This window comes from Colius striatus, chromosome 16 (genome assembly GCF_028858725.1).
Source record: "Colius striatus isolate bColStr4 chromosome 16, bColStr4.1.hap1, whole genome shotgun sequence".
Taxonomy (NCBI): Eukaryota; Metazoa; Chordata; class Aves; order Coliiformes; family Coliidae; genus Colius; species Colius striatus.
Window position 1 is genome coordinate 7,937,927 of NC_084774.1, and position 19,002 is coordinate 7,956,928.

At 68.3% G+C, this 19,002-nt stretch overlaps 5 protein-coding genes across 7 annotated transcripts; 3 read left to right on the forward strand and 2 right to left on the reverse strand.

Moving 5' to 3' along the window:
* Window positions 1-38: 38 nt before the first annotated feature.
* Window positions 39-10,634, reverse strand: CTSA (cathepsin A). 3 transcript variants are annotated; one of them, XM_062009231.1, is made up of 15 exons: window positions 9,950-10,634; window positions 3,898-4,055; window positions 3,596-3,707; window positions 3,423-3,473; window positions 3,076-3,162; window positions 2,787-2,942; window positions 2,401-2,492; window positions 2,069-2,153; window positions 1,864-1,955; window positions 1,619-1,697; window positions 1,358-1,506; window positions 1,062-1,137; window positions 887-976; window positions 690-791; window positions 39-585 (listed from the first exon to the last, which is right to left on the reverse strand). In XM_062009231.1, the coding sequence occupies exons 2-15, from the start codon at window positions 4,053-4,055 to the stop codon at window positions 502-504; spliced, it is 1,413 nt and encodes a 470-aa protein (XP_061865215.1). In that variant the 5' UTR covers window positions 9,950-10,634; the 3' UTR covers window positions 39-501. The 3 variants fall into 3 exon arrangements, with proteins under 3 accessions (XP_061865215.1, XP_061865214.1, XP_061865213.1); XM_062009230.1 differs by having other exon boundaries at window positions 9,896-10,634; XM_062009229.1 differs by lacking the exon at window positions 9,950-10,634 and adding an exon at window positions 4,257-4,343.
* Window positions 4,810-7,225, forward strand: NEURL2 (neuralized E3 ubiquitin protein ligase 2). Its single transcript, XM_062009096.1, has 2 exons — window positions 4,810-5,479; window positions 6,810-7,225. The coding sequence occupies exons 1-2, from the start codon at window positions 4,810-4,812 to the stop codon at window positions 6,923-6,925; spliced, it is 786 nt and encodes a 261-aa protein (XP_061865080.1). The 3' UTR covers window positions 6,926-7,225.
* A 136-nt stretch (window positions 10,635-10,770) lies between the features above and the next one.
* ACOT8 (acyl-CoA thioesterase 8) lies at window positions 10,771-13,241 on the forward strand. The gene is made up of 6 exons (XM_062008913.1): window positions 10,771-11,163; window positions 11,237-11,373; window positions 11,749-11,974; window positions 12,213-12,370; window positions 12,618-12,809; window positions 12,886-13,241. The coding sequence occupies exons 1-6, from the start codon at window positions 11,036-11,038 to the stop codon at window positions 13,002-13,004; spliced, it is 960 nt and encodes a 319-aa protein (XP_061864897.1). The 5' UTR covers window positions 10,771-11,035; the 3' UTR covers window positions 13,005-13,241.
* Window positions 13,242-13,520: 279 nt separating this feature from the next.
* Window positions 13,521-15,591, reverse strand: SNX21 (sorting nexin family member 21). The gene is made up of 3 exons (XM_062009073.1): window positions 15,134-15,591; window positions 14,827-14,981; window positions 13,521-14,550 (listed from the first exon to the last, which is right to left on the reverse strand). Exons 1-3 carry the CDS (start codon window positions 15,405-15,407, stop codon window positions 13,879-13,881), a joined length of 1,101 nt encoding a protein of 366 aa, XP_061865057.1. The 5' UTR covers window positions 15,408-15,591; the 3' UTR covers window positions 13,521-13,878.
* Window positions 15,592-15,739: 148 nt separating this feature from the next.
* TNNC2 (troponin C2, fast skeletal type) lies at window positions 15,740-18,998 on the forward strand (the record flags this gene model as incomplete). The annotated part of the gene is made up of 5 exons (XM_062009435.1): window positions 15,740-15,862; window positions 18,039-18,090; window positions 18,188-18,331; window positions 18,405-18,519; window positions 18,601-18,998. Coding segments are annotated over 5 exons (627 nt in total), but the record flags the coding sequence as incomplete, so codon positions are not given.
* Window positions 18,999-19,002: the final 4 nt, after the last annotated feature.

Sequence of the window (19,002 nt, forward strand, 5' to 3'; positions counted from 1 at the left end):
GGGCAGGGCAGGGCAAGGAGCTGGGCAGTGAGCAGAACCACCTTATTCAGAGAGTTTATTGCGAGTTCCCAGAAGCACTGTGTGCCCTAGGCTGTGAGCGGGCAGTGGGTGGTGGGATTATCTTCACAGTGAGCCTCCTTCCCTGGGGTCAGACGTGGGAGCAGTTTGGGGGGGAGCAGACAGCCCTCAGGGCCGCCATGTGAACTGTGCTGTCCCTGCTGGGGCAGCTGCCTCGGAGCCTGCCCAGGGCTGTGCGTGTGCGGGCGGCCGCGGGCAGAGGGGAAGTGGTGGGGGCTGCTCCCCTCTCGGGGGGGAAGTGGCTGCGTCCCCAGACGGGGAAGAGGCCCAACAGGAAGCCACAAGCACAGGCAGCGGTGGCACAACTCCTCACCCAGCGAGGACAGAGCCCCGGGACCCCGCACCCCCGGCCGCCCCACTGCTCAGGGTGGGGGGCAGAGCCCCCAGCTCGGGCAGCCCGGGAGCGGGACAGGCTGCGGGGGCTCAGTACGGCTCGTTCTTAATGAAGCGGCTGAACATGGTGAAGGCGGCGAGCGGCCGGTCCGTGGGCACCATGTGTCCAGCTCCCTGCGGGATGGGCACCAGCATCTCAGCGCCTGTGGCACCTGCAGCAGCACCCGCGGTGCCGGGGCTGACCCCAGGCCCCCCCGGAGCCCCCCCCAGAGCTCTACCTTGATGGTGAGGAAGGCGATGTTGGTGAATTCCTTCACAAAGCCCCCGATCTGGTTCTCACCTCCCTCAGTGTACAGCCAGGGCCGGCGAGCTACCTGCACCTGGGCATGGCAGCGGCAGCCTCAGCACCCGCAGCCCAGAGCTGGCAGCCCCCAGCCCTCACCACGGCCCAGAGCTGGCGGCCCTGCCCATTTACCTTCTGGCACAGTGAGTCCACAAACCACTCGTCCCCGAGGAAGTTGCAGGCCATGTCCACGTCGCCGTTGTACACCAGGATGCGGTATTTCTGCGGGGGGGAGCAGCAGGAGTGTGTCATGGGGCAGCCGCCAGCCTGGCGGAGCCAGGGGTCCCGGGGGGTCCTGCACACATACCGTGGCTCCAAGCAGCTTCAGGTACTGGTCGTTCATCTGCATGTACAGGCGCTTGTAGCTGCGGTTCACCTCAAAGCTGTGGAGGGAGCTCAGGTCACGGGCTGCTCAGGCTGGCAGCCTGCAGCCATCCCTCCCCTGCCCGGCAGGCTGCTCACCTACAGACTTGCCACTCCTCCCCTCCCCTGCCCGGGAGGCTGCTCACCTGCAGACCTGCCAATCCTCCCCTCCCCTGCCCGGGAGGCTGCTCACCTACAGACCTGCCACTCCTCCCCTCCCCTTCCCGGGAGGCTGTTCACCTGCAGACCTCCCAGTCTGGAGCGCTGGGAGAAATGTGCAGAGCCTTCTTCACCTCTGGCGAGTTCAGATACACCCTGAGCGCTGTGGAGTTTGTGCAGGGCGGGTCCATCCGCACCTTGTTCCTGGCTACCGGCATCCGGAACAGGTTCTGGGAGAGAGTTGGGGAAGCCTCTGCCACAGCAGCACCTGGTGCTGTCCCTGGGGAGCAGCCCCTTGCCCCTCCTGCCCACGGGCAGCACCGCCAGCCAGGCAGCACTCACCTGCTGCCATGAGAACTTCATCCGTGTCCGGATAAAGGAGTTGCCCAGGTCGTGCGTGACCAGACAGCCACCCTCGTACCTGCAGCCACAGGGAGCATGGGGACAAGCTGAGAGCTCTGGGGAAACAAGGGCTCGGGGCCCTCGGCAGCACCCAGACCCCATCCACCTGCCCCAGAGGGACCCTGCCCAGCCCACCACATCCCCCCTGAGCCCACACGCTGCCAGCCACACCCAGAGACCCTCACCTCATGCTCCCAGGGACGCCGCCGTCGCACGGGGCGTACAGGTTGTAGATGTTGAGGCCAGACTCCTCTACAATCTGAATCATCTCCTGCATCTACAACGAGCCACAAGGAAGGTTTGGGAGTCAGTGGGACCCTCGAGTGACTGTGGGCCCACCCAGAGCTAGGCAGCTGCTGGGCACATGCTTGGGGCTCTGGCTCCCCCCACCTTGAGGGTGCAGTTCAGGTTGGAGTTGTCGTGGAAGTTGCATTTCCCCTGGGAGCAGCAGAAGGCCTGCAAGTCCCTCCACAGCCTGTGGGCAGAGACCAGGGCACTCAGACCACACCACCCAGGCCGTAACAGAAACACAAAGCCAGTGGCCACAGCCACAGGCTCCCTGCCCAGAGGCCACACAGCACACGCCATGAGCCATGGGAGCTGCCCCAGAACGAGGGGCCATCCCCACAGCCCGGCTGCTGGCCCAGGCCAGCCCAGGAGCTTCCCTCACCCCACCAGCCCATGCTCGTGCAGGGTCACAGCTGCACTCCCATGGCCCTTACTCGGTGCCCAGGAGGCCGTGGTAATAGGCAAAGTAAACCAGGGAGTTGTCGTTGATCTCGTATGACGAGAGGCCGTTTCCCACAGCGATCCCCTGCGAGGCAAGAAGAAAACAACCCTGCTGTGTCCCAGCTCCCCGCAGGGCAGCGGCAGGAAGCAGATGCAGTGCTGTTTACTGCACGGAGGGGACAGGAAGGGCTGGGGGTGCCTGAGAACGCGGCCCCGGCTCCGTGAGGCGCGGACAGACACGTCCTCAGCGGCCGCTGCCAGCACCCTGCGGCAGGATGAGAGGCCAGACCCGACCCCCAGTCCCGAGGGGCCCCACATGCCCCAGCCCGGCCATGCCAAGCCCTCCCCTCCCCAGCCCACGCACAGCCCAGTCCCTCACCTTCAGGTTGAGGCTGGGGTCCTGCATCACCCACTCGGCCAGCGTGGGGATGTAGATCCCGCCGTAGCTCTCTCCTGTGAGATACAGATCGTTCTTGGAGTACTCGGGGAAGAGCTGCAGGAAATTCTTCAGCGCCAGGTAATTGTTGTGGGCGACCTGCAGGAGGAGCAGCGGGGTCAGGATGGGGCCGCGGTGCCTGGGCTGGGGCTGGCAGGGACAGGACCCCTGCAGCTCGGGGCAGGACCCCAACACTGGCTGCAGCCTGACCCCCGCAGCCCGGGGCACTCGCCTCCGTGTCGTTCGTGGCGTATTTCTTGTCCTCAGAGTACGAGAAGCCGACCCCAGCAGGGGATTCCACGTAGAGCATGTTGGCGATCTGCAGGGGCAGCAGAGGAGCCACGGGTGAGGGAAGGCTCTCGGCATGGCTCGGCTCGGCACAAGGCTGCTGCCACCATGGGCCGCGCAGGGCTGTGCCTGGGGGGCCACGCTCCTTCCCAGCTCCACAGCAGACTAGAGAGGGGGGATGCTGGGCAAGGGGGGATGTGGGAGGCTTAGTTCCATGGAGAGAGTAAGAAAAACAGACTTGGGCCACCCTCTCCCCATGACCATGGGGGCCTGCAGCACCTGCACCCGTACCTTGTTCCAGGAGTAGTCATTGTACTTCAGCGTGACCCCATCGGGCTGGATCTGGGGAAGCAGGAGGCAGGGACTGGTGGGTACTGTCAGGCTGGCCCCGGCAGAGCAGCTCACACCACACAGGTCACCAGTCCCCGGCAGCCCCGAGCCATGGGTTGGCTGCAACTACTGACCAGGAAGGGGCCGTGCTCCTTCAGGAAGCCCTCCATGGAGCTGCAGCCGGGGCCCCCATTCAGCCAGAGTACCAGGGGACTGTCCTGGGGGTTGCTCTGAGCCTCCACGAACCTGCAGACACACGGCTGTGGGTGCCCAGGGCCCGGCCATACCCCTGCCCCGGCTGCCCGGCGCTTCACTGGGCACCGACCCGGCTGCCCGGAGCTTCACCCGGCACCGGCCCCGGCGCTTCACTCGGCACCGACCCGGCTGCTCGGAGCTTCACCCGGCACCGGCCCCAGACTGGCGCGGCCCCACGTACCAGTAGTGCAGGAGCTTGCCCGGCCCGGCGCAGAGGTAGCCCGAGAAGTGGCGGAAGGACGGCTGCTTGGCCAGCCCCGGCAGGAACGTCACCTCATGGCCCGGGGGGGCGGCGCGGCTCAGCCCCAGCAGCAGCGCGCACAGCAGCACCGGCCTCATCTGCGGGCGGGGGGAAGCGGGAGGTCGGGGGGCTGTTGGCGGCAACGGCCGCGACCCCGGCAGCGCCCCGCGGCTGTCCCGAGCCCGTCCCGTCCGGCTGCCCCTGTCCCGTTCCGCTGCCCCGTGCCAGCCCCTGTCCTGTCCCGTCCCGTCCCGTCCCGTCCCGTCCCGTCCCGTCCCGTCCCGTCCCGTCCCGCTGACCGCGGCCGCTCCCGCTGCGGCTCCCGCCGGGCACATGACACCGGCCCCATATGACCTCCGTTGCTCACGTGACCGGGGCGGGGCCGCGCGCCAGCCAATCAGCGCGCCGGCAGCGGGCGGCCCCGGCCCGGTCTCGCGCGCGCACGTGGGAGCGGCCCCGGCCCGGGACGGGACCCCGCGGGGGCGGGCGGCGGTTGGGGGAAGGGAGGGGTTCAACTCTCCTGGCGACACGCGGGCCCGGAACGCGGAGGGGGGTCCCGCAGCCCCCCGCCGGCACGACGGCTCCTGCCGGTATCGGGGCGCCGCGACCGGCGGGCACCAGGGGCCAGCGATGGCAGCGCCGAGCAGCCGGACAGCGCCGGGGGGACGCTCCACCTGCAGTGCCCGGCGGCGGGGGGCGGCCGGCGGGGCCCGGCTGTGCCCCGGGGGCTCCCCCCCAGCCGCCCGGCCCCGCGGCACTAGGACCCCCGCGAGCCGTCCCGGGGGCCCGTCCCCGCCTCCCGGCAGCTGCGGCTGCGACTGACGGGCACGGTTAAAAATAGCGGCGTGAGCCATGGCCGCGCGGTGCCGGCTGGCCGCGCGCTTCCACCACGTCCACGGAGCCAACGTGCGGCTGGACGCGTCGCGCACACGGGCCACGCGCGTGCGGAGCTTCGCCCACGGGCTGTGCTTCAGCCAGGAGCCGCTGGCGCCCGGGCAGATCTTCCTGGTGGAGATCGAGGAGAAGGAGCTGGGCTGGTGCGGGCACCTGCGCGTGGGGCTGACGGCCCACGACCCACAGAGCCTCGAGGCCGTGCCCGAGTACTCGCTGCCGGACCTGGTCAACATGGGCGACACGTGGGTGTTCGCCATCACCCGCAGCCACAACCGCGCGGCGGCCGGCGAGGATGAGGCGCGGGGGCCCCCCTCGGACCCCCTGCTGCCGCTGCGGCAGGCGCGGATTCCCCGCGACACGCTGGTGGGGCGCAGCCGGCCCGGCCGCTACAGCCACATCCTGGACGAGCTGTACAGGCTCAACGTGCTGCCGGCCACGGCCCGGCGCAGCCGCATCGGCGTCCTGTACGCGCCGCGGCCCGACGGCACCGCCGACATGCACATCGTCATCAACGGCGAGGACATGGGCGCCTGCGCCCGCCGCCTGCCCGCCGCACGCCCACTCTACGCCGTCGTCGACGTCTTCGCCTCCACCAAGAGCGTGCGGGTCATCCCGGTGGAATACGGCTGTAGGTACCGGCCCCTCCCGCGGCACGGCCCGCACGGGCAGCGGGGCTCCAGGGGGGTCACTCAGTTCCCAACAGTGGGAGTGGGCAGAAGGTGGAGGGCACAGGGGCCCCACAGCCCCGGCGGAGCGTGGGTGAGACCCCGCACGGCTGAGCCACGCTGGGGCCTGGGTCTCCCGTCCCAAGCGGGGTGCTCGGGGCTGCAGAGCTCATCCCCAGACCCTCCCTGAGCAAAGCCAAACTGGTCCCAGAGCTGGGGCTCACAGAGCTGGTGCTGGGGCTGAGCCCTGGCTGTGCTCAGCCAGCCCCGGGAGCACGCAGCAGCCTGGGGCTGAGCATGACCACCTTGGCATCAAAACATCCGGCTGTGCCGCCCACCCAGCAGCTGTGCCATGCCGTGCCGTGCCCCTGCCGCAGGGCGCCCTGGCGAGACACCTCAATGCCATCGGAGGTTGGGCAACAGCTCATGTCCCTGGGACGGCTCGGGAGGGCCCCAGAAGGCCAGTGCTGCTCACTGGCTCTATGAGGAGTTGGGCTAATAAGGGCTAATTAGCACTGTACCAGAAAAAAACAGGAGATGCTGAGGGTGGGGGAGGGCGAGAGGCAGGAGGAGACACCAGACCGGGTGCAGCCACATCCACCCCAGGGCTGGAGGCAGGGCTGTGCCCGCCTGTGGCTGCCAGGGGATCAGCCCCACAGCCCCGGCCCAGGGCCGCAGAGGGGCTGGTGCTGGAAGCACGTACCCTTGGCAGAGCTGCTCCCTGCCGGCCCCGCGGCAGAGCTGTGACTCGGCTGCCTCCCCTCCGCTGAGATTTGGGCAGCTCTGGTTCCCGCAACGCTTCCGCAGGGTTTAGAAACCAGCCTGGCTTCCTGGCCAGGGCTGCTGGAGAGAGAACCCGCAGTGCTCAGCGCAGGCACCGTGCCGCGGGAGAGGCCAAGGGCACGTGCCCCGGCCCTCGGCACACGCAGCCCTGCTGCCGATAAGCGCCGCGGCCACCCAAACAGCCCCAAGGCCGGCAGCTGTCTGGGCATGGCGAGGCCGGGCCTGGCACGGCTCTGCTCCCCCGCGCCGGCACGACCGCCAGAGCTGCTCCCCCTGCCTGGGCCCTGCCTGGGAGGTGGTGGATGAGCATGTCCCTGACAACCAGGATGAGCCTGACGACCTCCCTCTGAGGAACGGGAGGAGCTCCACCGTGCCCACTGCTGCCACAGAGCAGGCTCAGACTCAGACGCGGGGTCAGGCTCAGGGCCTGGGGCCCGTCTCCTCCTCACGCCCCGCTCTCGGCCCCGCCGTGCTGGGGCAGCTCAGCTGCTTCTCTCCCTTCTCTTGCAGTTCCCTCCCTGCAGACTCTGTGCCGCCTGGTCATCCAGAAGCACGTCGTGCACCGCCTGGCCATCGAGGGCCTGGACCTGCCCCCGACACTGAAGAGCTTCTGCCAACATGAGTGAGGTGTCACAGGGCCACAGCTGCCCACACACGGGCACCGAGGGGCCAGCACAGCACAGGCAGCGCTGGGCAGCAGGGAGGCAGCTCAGAGACAGCAATAAAACAGTTCCAGCCATAAAGCAGTGGGGTGCTGGTGCCAGGAGCAGCACGAGAGCGAGGACGCTGCCCGAGCTGTGCTGGGGCTGTGCTGCCCACCACGGGCACACCACAGTGCTGGTGGAACCGGGGCAGTGGGCACTGTGTACACTCCACTGCAAGGGAAACAGTCCTGCTCTGGTAGAGGCACCACGTGGATGCAGTCAGAGGCACTTAAAATACTTTGCTGCTTCCCTGAGAAGGAATTCTGGAGTGAAGCTGTCTGAAGGGAAACCTCCTGGCAGGGCTGGAGCTGTGCAGAGCAAGAGGCAGAGGCAAGAGCCCTCTGCAAGTCAGAGCAAAAGAGAGGGGTGGGTGGCAGGCAGAGCCTTCCAAGCCTGAGGGAGAAACAAGCAGCTCCCGGTGCGGGACGGGGCCAGGCCAGCACTGGGCAGCTCTGGGGCTGGCACACTGCCGGCTCCTCTGCGGGAGGAACTCACAGCTTTGGGTTTGTTAGTCCCCAGCTCACAGGACTTTCCTCCCCCTCCCTGCCCCAGGGCATTTCACGTGACTGCAGGGCAGAGCTGCATTCCAGCATCTTCTTCACTCCAGCAGCCACTGTTGGAGCAGCCCCCACTCTGGTGAGGAATGTAGCGGCGCTGAGCTCTCAGCTCAGACCTCAGCATGGCCCTGAGCCCTCAGCACGGCCCTGAGCCCTCAGCTCAGACCTCAGCACAGCTCAGAGCCCTCAGCTCAGACCTCAGCATGGCCCTGAGCTCTCAGCTCAGACCTCAGCATGGCCCTGAGCTCTCAACTCAGACCTCAGCACAGCTCAGAGCCCTCAGCATGGCCCTGAGCCCTCAGCTCAGACCTCAGCACGGCCCTGAGCTCTCAGCTCAGACCTCAGCACAGCTCAGAGCCCTCAGCATGGTCCTGAGCCCTCAACTCAGACCTCAGCACGGCCCTGAGCTCTCAGCTCAGACCTCAGCACAGCTCAGAGCCCTCAGCATGGCCCTCAGCTCTCAACAGCTCAGAGCCCTCAGCTCAGACCCAGACCCCTCAGCTCAGAGCCCTCAGCATGGTCCTGAGCCCTCAGCTCAGACCTCAGCACGGCCCTGAGCTCTCAGCTCAGACCTCAGCACGGCCCTGAGCTCTCAGCTCAGACCTCAGCACAGCTCAGAGGCCTCAGCTCAGACCTCAGCATGGCCCTGAGCTCTCAGCTCAGACCTCAGCACAGCTCAGAGCCCTCAGCACAGCCCTGAGCCCTCAGCCCTGAGCCCGCGGTGCCTGCCACACGTGGGAGGGCACGAGGCAACGCTCACACAGAGGCAGATTCCACCACAGTGCCTGTCTGGGAGGGCAGTTTCGCTCTTGGGAAAGATGTTTACCCCGAGTGGCATGAGTTATTTCCTGTGCTCCTGGCAGGGAGTGAGTGGGCTGGCTGGCAGGAGTCCTGCAGGGCCCCGGCAGCCGTGGTACTGGGCACGTGCTGGTGCCCTGGCGAGTGGGCACAGGGTCTGGCTGCCCCACCTTGTTGCCTGGGATGGGGAGCCACCCCAGACCCTCCCCTGGGACCCCCATCCTCCATCTGCCAGGGATGGCAGCCGGGGTGCCAGGCTGGGAGGGGAGGCAGCGGCTGGAGCCGTGCAGAGTGAGAGGCGGAGGGAAGAGCCCTCTGAAAGTCAGAGGGAGAGAGCTGGGGAGGTGAGATGAACTCTGCGAGCTGAGGGTGAAATGAGCATCTCCAAGCACTGGAGGTGCTTTAGGAAACACGACACTGTATTTAGTGAGAGGCTTGATAGTATCAGATAATGTTACAAACCCCTCAGTCACGAGGAAATTGCCGAGCGTTGCACAGTCCCGCCGCAGCCAGGGGCCGGCTATGCCCACACCGAGGCAGCCACGGCTGGAGAGGGACACCCAGCCAGGCACACCCAACCTCCTGCCACGGGGACAGGCCCAGGGCTGCTCCTCCTTCACTCTTACCAGCACTTCTCCTCCCCCACCCCACATGTCCAAAGCCTTTGCTCTCCTCCTCACTACAGCTTTGCTGGCAGGGCTGTGACCCCCCCCAGAGCCCTCCCCCAGCACCCGAGGGAGGGCGGGTTCCCCTTTCTGAGGAATCGAAAGCAGCTCCCAGAGCAGACAAACAGCTCCTGCCCCAGCGTGGGCTGTGCTGCAGCACAGGTTGCCACCCCAGCAGTGGTCTCACTCCTCTGGCTGGAGGCACCACAGTGAGGTGAGACCACTGAGAAGCACCATCCAAAGCCCTCTCTGGCCCCACGGCTGAGCAGGCCCCGTCTCATCCTGCTGGCACAGAGGCAGCTGCTGAGCAACACACAGCCCATTATTAGCTTTGTTGCACAACACATGCAACAGAATGCTGGAAGGAGCTGCAGGTGTGGGCCACAGATCAAACCACCCTGTCAGACGTGATTATACCTTCAGCTCTCACACCCATGGTTGGCTCCCAGCCACTCCTGGTAGCCAGGTCAGCAGCTGGTCACCCACCCAGCGTGTTTGGGAGCTCCCAAACCTCAGCTGCAACACTCCCTTCATGGAATGGCTGGGGTGGGAAGGACCCTGCAGAGCTCCTCCAGCCCAACTCCCTGCTAAAGCAGGTTCCTCTCAATCGGGGCACAGGAACGTGTCCAGGCAGGTTCTGGACATCTCCAGAGAAGGAGCCTCCACACCCTCCCTGGGCAGCCTGTTGGCAGATGAATTTGGCAAATAAGGGACCTAAACTCCCCTTTCCATATAGGGCCTCAAGGGAGTGACAGGCTGATAGGGTAAAGGCAGAAGCCGGGACACTGGTGGGGTGATGAAGTGGTCTCCTGCCCCTCTGCCACCCACTGCACATGGAGTGGCCTGGCCCAGCTGCTAGCTGGCTCCTGTACCTGCACTCAGACTCCTGATCTCTGTTGAGAGGAAGGACAGCACCGGCGATTTACCCAGAGGTTCGTTGCAGGAGCTCTTCAGGACCTGCCCAAGGCCCATCAGCACTGCCTTGCCCGGCCTGACAGGCACTGTGTCCCCTCTGCCACCGCCGAGCCTCCGGCTGCAGGGGCTTCCCCCGAGTGCAGCACGGCCCAGGTGTGCTGGAAGGGCGGCTGAAGCGGCAAGCGCAGCTGCTCGGGCTTCCTGGTCCTGCTGTGGGCACCCTCCAGGGACGCCGAGGGCATCCTCCACACCGCCACGGTCTGCACACGCCGGAACCGCCCCCAGCGCCGCCGGGCGCGGCCTGGCAGCGGGCTCCGTGCAAGGATCACACACAGTCCTCTGGTCGCTCTCCTCACATTCCCCTCCGGCCTCTCTGCGGCCGCCAGGTCAGTCCGAGAGCTGAAGGGCTTCCCGACGCCCGGGGCTCACGGGCTCGCTCTGGCGGGGAGCCTGCAGAGCTGCAGGGAGCTGTCCGTGGGCTGTGCACAACCGCGGGACTCAGAGAGGCCGGTAGCGGCCTCTGCCGCCGCGCTGGGGCCTGGAGGGGCTCTGAGGCAGCTCCCGCCGCAGGCTGCAGACGGGGCACGGAGGCTGCGGGACGGCATGGCCGGGAGGGGCCGCAGAAACGCACCTCCCGCCGCGCCGGGCCCGGCCGAAGCAGCTGCGCACCGAGCCCGGCAGCGAGGCCCCGGCTGGGCCCCGGGCGAGGCCTCCGCGGCCACGCGCGCCGCGTCCCGCCGCCAGCGGGGGGCGCATCCCGGCGTGCCCCGCGCCCCGCCACGGGCGCCACCAATCGCCGTGCGCCGCGCCGTGACGTCACGCAGCGCCCCGCGCCGCCGCTCCCCGGACAGCTCCGGCTCCTCCTCGGCGGCCTCTCCCGGCCTCGGGGACCTCAAGCCCCGCAGCCCCGGCCCCGCCGCCCGCTGCCACCCGGAGGGGCGCCGCCCACACCCCGGGCCCGCCCAATCACAGGCGTCCTCTTGCGTGTGGAAGGAGATCAGCCAATCAGCGCGGCGCTTCCCGCCGCCGCTCGCGGGACTGACGGCCAATCGGGTGTCGGTGCGCGGCCGCGGGTGGCCGGGGCCGGCGTCGCGGGGATGGCGGAGCCGGGCGGGAGCGGCGCGGGGCCGGGGCCGGGGCCGGGGCGGCCGCCGCCCGGGGACCTGCGGAGCGCGCTGATCACCAGCGTGCTGAACCTGGAGCGGCTGGAGCTCGACCTGTTCAGGTGCGCGGGGCGCGGGGCGCGGGTCGCTGCGCGCCCGGCCGCGGCAGCGCCCTCACGGCCCGTCTCCCCGCAGGGGCCGGCACCACTGGGTGCCCGCCACGCAGCGCCTTTTCGGCGGGCAGATCGTGGGCCAGGCCCTGGTGGCGGCCGCCCGCGCCGTCACCCGCGACGAGCAGGTCCACTCGCTGCACTGCTACTTCGTGCGCACAGGTGCGCCCGGCCGGGGCAGCCGCGCTGGGGCAGCCGCGCTGCGGGCAGCGGGGAGAGGCCGGGCGGCGGCAGCAAGGACCGGCCTCGGGGCCGATCCCGCGGCTGACAGGCGGCGGCTGGGCGGGCTTGCGGGGCACAAGGACCGGGAGGCGGCGGCTTGTGGCGGGACAGGGCACGGACGGCGGGTCGAGGGGCTGAGGCCCACCGGGGTGAGCAGGCACCACTGTCCTGGCAGCAGCATGGCAGCGAGGCAGTGTGGGTGGCACTGCCAGCTCAGGGCATGGCCTAGCCGGCTCAGCTCACCCGACCCCTGCAGGTCAGGCCCCCTCGGTGCTGTGTGCTGGCCCGCGGCAGAGTGTCCTTGTTCCGTCCCAGGGGACCCCAAGGTGCCGGTGCTGTACGAGGTGGAGCGGACCCGCACGGGGAAGAGCTTCTCTGTTCGCTCTGTAAAGGCCATCCAGCACGGGAAGCCCATCTTCACCTGCCAGGCCTCCTTCCAGCTCTCCCAGGACAGCCCAGTGCGGCACCAGTTCACCATGCCAACTGTGCCGCCCCCTGAGCAGCTGCTGACGCAAGAGGAGCTCATCCACAAGTTCCTGCAGTGAGTGGGGCAGAAAGGGCTCACTGGAGACACCATTCTCTGCAGCTGGGGCTTAGGGAGGTGCAGGGATTGGGGCGACTGCCTGAGGAGCTCATGGATATGCCCGGCAGGACAGGGCTGGTGCTGAGCCGCTCCTGCCTTTCTGCGTGGCCCTGGGTCCTTGGGCTGAAGCTGCTGCCAGCAGGACGAGCCTGTGGCCTGCCTGGCATCAGCCTCACCTCACCATCCTGTTCTACAGGAATCCCAACTTGGCAGAGAGATACAGAAAGCACCTCACCAAGATTCAGGCTGAAGATGTGCCAATCGATATCAAACCGGTGAACCCACCAGACATCTTCTGCTCAGAGCCACAGGAGCCGAAGCAGCTCTTCTGGGTGCGAGCACGAGGCTACATAGGTGGGTCCTGCCCAGAGGGTGGCCCCTCTGCCTCGGCAGCCCGGGCTCAGGCTGTGACAGGGTGGGGTGAGAGGGTTGTGACCCAGAGGCCATTTGTGCCCCGAGCTCGTGGGGGCTGGTGAGGCTGGAACACGGTGTGTGCCTGAGCGTAGAGCGGCTGCCCAAGGCCTGAGCCTGTGTCTCGGCTCTGTGTGGGCAGCAGCTGGCCCGGAGCAAACGGGGCTTGTGCCACCACGTCTGTTTGCAGGAGAGACTGACATGAAGCTGCACTGCTGCGTGGCTGCCTACATCTCCGACTATGCCTTCCTGGGCACGGCGCTGCTCCCGCACCGCCAGTACCGCATCAAGTTCATGGTGTCCCTCGACCACTCCATGTGGTTCCACGCGCCCTTCCGAGCAGACCACTGGATGCTGTATGAGTGCGAGAGCCCCTGGGCCGGTGAGTCCCCCCCTGCCCTCCACAGGGACCCTGCAAAGGCCGCCCTGCCCATCCCTCTGACCGTCCCTCCCCGCAGGTGGGTGCCGGGGGCTGGTGCAGGGGCGGCTGTGGCGCAGGGACGGGGTCCTGGCGGTCACCTGCGCGCAGGAGGGAGTCATCAGGGTGGAGCAAACGCCGAACCAGAGCAAGCTGTAGCTGAGGAAGCCCGGCAGAGCAAGGGAGGGAGCCCAGGAACAAAGCACTGGGGAGCAGCGTGGGACGCAGATGGCTGCGGGAAGGAGCCAGGCAGGTGCAGGGGTTGGGTGCTGGTGCTGAGACCCTCTGCCACGGCCGGGGACCCGCAGCGGCACCACGGCGCCGGAGCCGTGCTGCACGGAGCCACCCGCACTGCAGCTGCCTCTCACCCACTGGCAATAAAGCTGCTGAGGAACACCTGCTCGGACCCCTGGAGTTTGTCCCCTTGGCCCTGCATGGCCTGGCCTGAGGGAGCCTGTCCTAGCAGGGGAGGAGGGCAGAGAGCAGCAGGGGAAAGTGCTACTGTGGCACACGCGGCTTCCCCTTCTCACTTCTCCTGCCCTCGTCGTGCCCCAGCGCTGTCAGTCGCTGCTTCTGCTCACCCTCGGGTCCCAAGCAGGTCTCAGGAGAGGGGAAGGGCAGCTCCCGTGGGGTGCCCTGGTGGGAATGAAACTGAGCAGAGGGCAGGCAGCTCACTCTTCTTCCCGGCAAGACTTTATTTAATAAAGTCCTTTGTAAGTTTCATGGGAAGCTGCTGGCAAGAGCCCCGGGCCCTGCCAGAAGCCCCTTCCCTTCCCTTATGCAGTGCCAGCGTGTCCCCAGCTAACGTCCCGGCCACGCCAGGAGCCCCCAGCGAGAGGGGCTGGTGCCCAGCAGCACTGGGGTGGGCAGCGAGCACCCGTCAGCACCCGGTCCCGTGGGACACCAACCACAGAGAAAGTGCACATAGGAGGCAGCTGCCAGGCTCGGGCCATGCTGCCCGCGGGCGCCCAGCGCCGCCTCCCTGCCCCATCCTGCCCTCGGCATCGCCCGCTCTGTGCCCCTGCCATGCCGCTCACTCCAGGGGCTCCTTGATCAGGCACTCCTTCAGCGTGGGCTGCTGCTGCAGGGCCGGCCCGGCTTCCCGCAGGTCCTGCAGCCGCGCCTCCGAGCGCCGCTTGTCCTTGCCCACCTTCCAAGCCAGGTGGACGTGCGCCTGCAGGAAGGGCCCCAGCAGCGGGTGGCTGCCCTGCGCCTCCAGCAGCTGCAGCGCCTGCTCACAGCAGTCGTGGGCCTCCCCAAGCTGGTCCAGCTCCTGGTGGCAGACGGCCAGCCCGGCCAGTGTCAGCAGGAAGCGGCCAGAGCCGCACACCCCCAGGCGCTCCTGCAGCCGGTAGGCGTTGGCCCAGGTGGCCAGGGCCTCGCGGTACATGCCGGTGCAGGTCAGGCGCTGCGCGGCTCGCAGGTCCTGCAGGAAGAAGAACTCGAGGAACTCGGGTGAGCGGCGAATCTCGGCGATGGAGTGCAGGTGGGACAGGAACTGCTCGAAGGCGCGGCTGCGCTTGGCGATGGTCTCGGCGGTGAAGTTGCGGCGCAGCCTCTTCCTGGGGAAGGCGACGCCGGCCATGTCGCAGCCGAAGCGGCAGCGCAGCCGGCGGTTCAGCCGCTCGAAGTCCGAGTAGCGCCGGGTGATGGCGGCCGGGGCCTTGTCGAAGCGGCCGGAGCGGATCAGGTAGATGGTGTAGAGCTGCGGGGGAGCTGGGCGTCAGGCCGGGGCGGTGGGTGCGCTGCACCCGCGGGGCTGAGCAGAGCCGTGGGGGACACGGGGGGGGTCACCCAGGCCGGGCTGCCGCAGCCCCCAACAGCGAGAGTTACCTGAGGCTCATCTGAGCCGCCGGCACCATCCGAGCAGCACGAGGAAAGAGACAGAAATAAGCTCCGAGCCCCATGGGACCCCTGTCCCGGGAGGGAGCAGCCCCCGCGCCCGCCCCCGCGCCCGCTCAGCCCCGCCGGGCTCACTCACCACGTACTTGGAGGAGCGCTCGCTGACCACGCTGGCGCTGGTGACCTCAAAGAGCAGTCGCTGCGGTGCCAGGCTGCCCCGCGACTTCCTCCACAGCTCCTGCAGCTGCCGGGTCAGCAGGCTGCCGCCCGGCCGCTCCGCCGCGGGACCCCACTCTGCAGCGGGAGAGGGTTGTCAGCCCACCCGGCACCCCGAAATCCACATTTCCTGGCTGCCACCCCCCACCATCACTTGTGTTCCCCCAGGGTGCTGCTGCCCCGAGCAGCGGGACCTCCCTGGCCCCCAGCACATTGGCCCCAGCACCTGCCTCTGTCCTCTGCGCCCCCTGCCGCGCCCGTCGTCTGCGGCGACTCCCCCAGCTCCTCTCCGGCACCCTCCTCCTCCTCCTCCTCCTCCTCTTCCTCGTCGTGGCTAGTGAAGCTCAAGGTGCCGCTGAGGCGCGTCGACAGCCCCTCTGTGTCGTCGTCCAGCTCGGAGCTCTCGGGGCAGTCCTCGGGCTCGCCGCTGCCGTGTGCCCGCTGCTCCCGGGCGCTGTCGCCGCTCAGCGCGTGCCGCAGCCGGTGCAGGATGCGGGCGGCCATCCCGTGCGGCCCCGCTGCCCGGAGGGGTCAGGCGCGGTTACCCGGCACGGCGGGACGGGCACGGACCCGGGGCTGCCCACCACGGCCCGGCCCGGGGCAACCTGCAGCCGCGGCACGGGCCTGGCCTGGGACAGCCCGGGCCGGGACGCCCCCGCCCCCCGGTGCGGCCCCGGCCCCCCGCGGCCCCGCTCCCGCCCTGGCCCGGGGCACCCGCGGCCCCGCTGCGGGCGGTGCCGGCCCGGTCCGTACCGTGCTGGCCCGGCGCCGGCCGCGCCGAGCCGGGCGGTGCCGAGCGATGGCCGCTCCGCCGCTGCTCGTCCCGGGATCCTCCCTGCGCGGCTCCGCCTCCGTCGGGAACCCGGATCGCGGCGGCGGGGCCGGGATCGGCACAGCCTGGTACCGCTCGGCACGGCTCGGCTCGGCGCTGCCGGTGCCTGGCACTGCGGGGTCCCGAGGTGATGATACCCCAGTGCCCCCATATCCCGGTACCCCGACACCCCGCTACCCCACGTCCCGCTCCGGCTCCCGCGGCGCTGCAGCTCCGTCCCGGACCCCCCGGGCTGCCCTGGCACCCCTCCGCCCCACTGCCCCGTCCTGGCCCCCCGCCGGCCCCACCGCCCCGTCCCGGAGCCCCCTGCTCCGGCTGCACCCCGGCGCCCGCTGTCCCGGATTTAGCTCCCGCCCGCTCCCTCCTCACCGCTTCCTTGGGAATGTCTATTAATACTGAGGATCGAGCTCAGCTGCTGCTATCGCTCTGCCCTGCGCCCGGGCTCTGATGGAGGTCCGTGGGAGCCCCAGCAGCCCCCTCCCCGCCCGGCTGCTGCAGAGCAGGACGCGCAGGGCACTGGGCTGGTGCCATCCCCAGTGCCCACCCTGGGAATGGGGGTCGTGACAAAACCAGGAGCCAGGGAAGCTTCTGTGTGTCCCCAGTCCGGGACGCTGTGGGACAGTCTGTCAGCCTGCTCTCGCTGCAGCCCCGAGCCCTCGTGCAACCCGCACCGGGCCACTTGGCCAGCACATCCCCAAAGCCACTAGCCCGGGCCAGGCCTTGGCAAAGGTGGCTGTCACAGGCTGCAGTGTGCCAGGATAGAGCCTTCGAGGAAGTGCCTGGGCAGATTTCCCACGGGGCCTTTTCTGGACTCAGGAGCCGACGGCACTGGGGTCCCAGCTCTGGACCCCACAGAGGCCTTGCACCCTGGGTCCCACTGCAGGGCCAACATCACCAGGGTCACAGTGCTGTGATGTGCTCTGCCTCAGCCCACCTCAGCAGAAAGTGGGAGTGAAGGAGGGGCTGGGGGGGGGGAGTGAGGCTGCAGCCCCTGGGGTCTTTAGGAGCTGAGGGAGGGGAAGCTGCATGGTGGGGAACCTGCCCCGATGAGGCTGCAGGTTTGGCAGGGGAAGGGGTGCTAGGGCAGCAGCTCTGTGCAGGGGGGAAGCCCTTGGCCCATTCTCTGGGTGACGCTGACGGCTCCGGGGCTATTTTTAACCCCCTCCTTGCTGAGCTGCCCTGGACAGGGGGTGTTGCTGAGGGATGGGGGTGGGGAAGAGCCACCCTCCTGCCAAGACTCCAGTGTCCCTCCCCGACGGGCTTGAATTTCTATCCCAGCTTCAGACCCACGTTTAATCCCCAGCCCTTGGCCAATAACGCTTTGGCTAAATTAGGTAAAATGCTCCTGTTGCCAATGAGCGGGGCCAGATCGCCACGGCAGAGCTGATAGGCTGCGGGGCCAGGGGGCTGGGGGCACACGGTGCGGGGGGGGACACTACAAATTGGGGTGCCAGGGGCACCAGGGAGCTTCTGGGGTCTTCTGCTGCTCGAGGTGGTGGCTCCCTCCAGGAGGGGAGCAGGATAATGCCATCAATGGTAAGACCTCCACTGCTGGCAAGTGCATGTGCTGGGGACCCGACAGCCCTGGCAGCACCGGCACCGTGCGCCCGCGGATGTGGCTGCTGAGGTGCCTCTGCGGAGGGAGCTGGGGGGACAGCCCTGGGGCTGAGTGCAGGGAGGGGTTGGGTTGGTGAGGGGTCCCTGTGGGACATGTCCCAGGGGGGCCGTGTGGCTGCCCAAGGGGTGCAGGTGCTCTGGGACACGGCTGCCCGTGATGTGGGTGCCCTGGGATGTGGGTGTCCCAGGACGTGGGTGCCCCAGGACACGGGTGCTCCGGGATATGGATGCCCTGGGATGTGGGTGCCCCAGACGCCGTCTGGCCTGGCTGCAGCTTGGGGCCGTGCAGGGGCAGCGGTGCTGGGGGGCAGCCGGGAGCCAAGCGCTGGATCATGCGACACAGCGGCGCTGCCGGCTCCTGCCTGCGCCTCCGGGAGAAACTCGATCAGGGCCGACAGGTGCCTGTGGACTCACTGATCCCTACAAGGGGAGCCAAGGAGATCCCCAAAATAGCGCTGCGTGCCTGGGATGCCAAGGCTGCACACAGGGACTGCAGCCCCTGGAGCACTCCCGGCTGGCAGGGCCTCCACAGCCCACCACCCTCCCTGGCAACAACACTGCAGGGCTGGCAGCTCCCCCAGCATGGCACTGCCCTCCCCACACCCCTGCACCCAGGGGCTGCCCGGTGCGAGGGGCTGCCAGCCACGATGTGGGGGCCATGCTGACCCTGCTCCCTTGGCTTGCAGACCGACCAACAGGCTGAAGCTCGTGCCTTCCTCAGCGAGGAGATGATTGCTGGTGAGTGCGGGGCCGGTGGGGAGCGGGGCCAGACCCGGTGAAGGGGAGAGGTCTTCCATGGCCAGCTCTGCCATGGCCCTGACCCCCTTCCCTGCAGAGTTCAAGGCCGCCTTCGACATGTTTGATGCTGATGGTGGTGGGGACATCAGCACCAAGGAGCTGGGGACAGTGATGAGGATGCTGGGGCAGAACCCCACCAAGGAGGAGCTGGATGCCATCATAGAGGAGGTGGATGAGGATGGTGAGCAGCCCTCGGCGGGGCGGCGGGTGGTGGGCATGGGGCAGGCAGCCTGACCCACACACGCTCCCCACAGGCAGCGGCACCATCGACTTCGAGGAGTTCCTGGTGATGATGGTGCGCCAGATGAAAGAGGATGCGAAGGGCAAGTCTGAGGAGGAGCTGGCCAACTGCTTCCGCATCTTCGACCGGTGAGTGAGGGGGCGATGCCCCCGCTGCCCATCCTGCCCCTGGGGCAAGCGGGGCCACGTCCTGCCCTCGGCCTCCCGCAGGAACGCGGATGGGTTCATCGACATTGAGGAGCTGGGCGAGATCCTGAGGGCCACTGGGGAGCACGTGACCGAGGAGGAAATCGAGGACATGATGAAGGACTCGGACAAGAACAACGACGGCCGCATCGACTTTGACGGTGAGCGACGGGGCCGAGCGCCTGCGCTGCGCACCCCGGGCAGAGCCCTGGGCTGAGGGTGCTGCTCTCTCACAGAGTTCCTGAAGATGATGGAGGGTGTGCAGTAAGGGACCAGACATTCCTGAGGCCAGCCGCCGCACCCAGCCCTGCTCCAACGCCACGCCAGGAGCAGCAGCTCTGCAGGGCCCAGCACCCGCTGCCCAGGCCCTGCTCATGCCCCCCGCCAGCGGCTGAGCTTCCTCCCCCCCCGGCACACGTGGCCTCA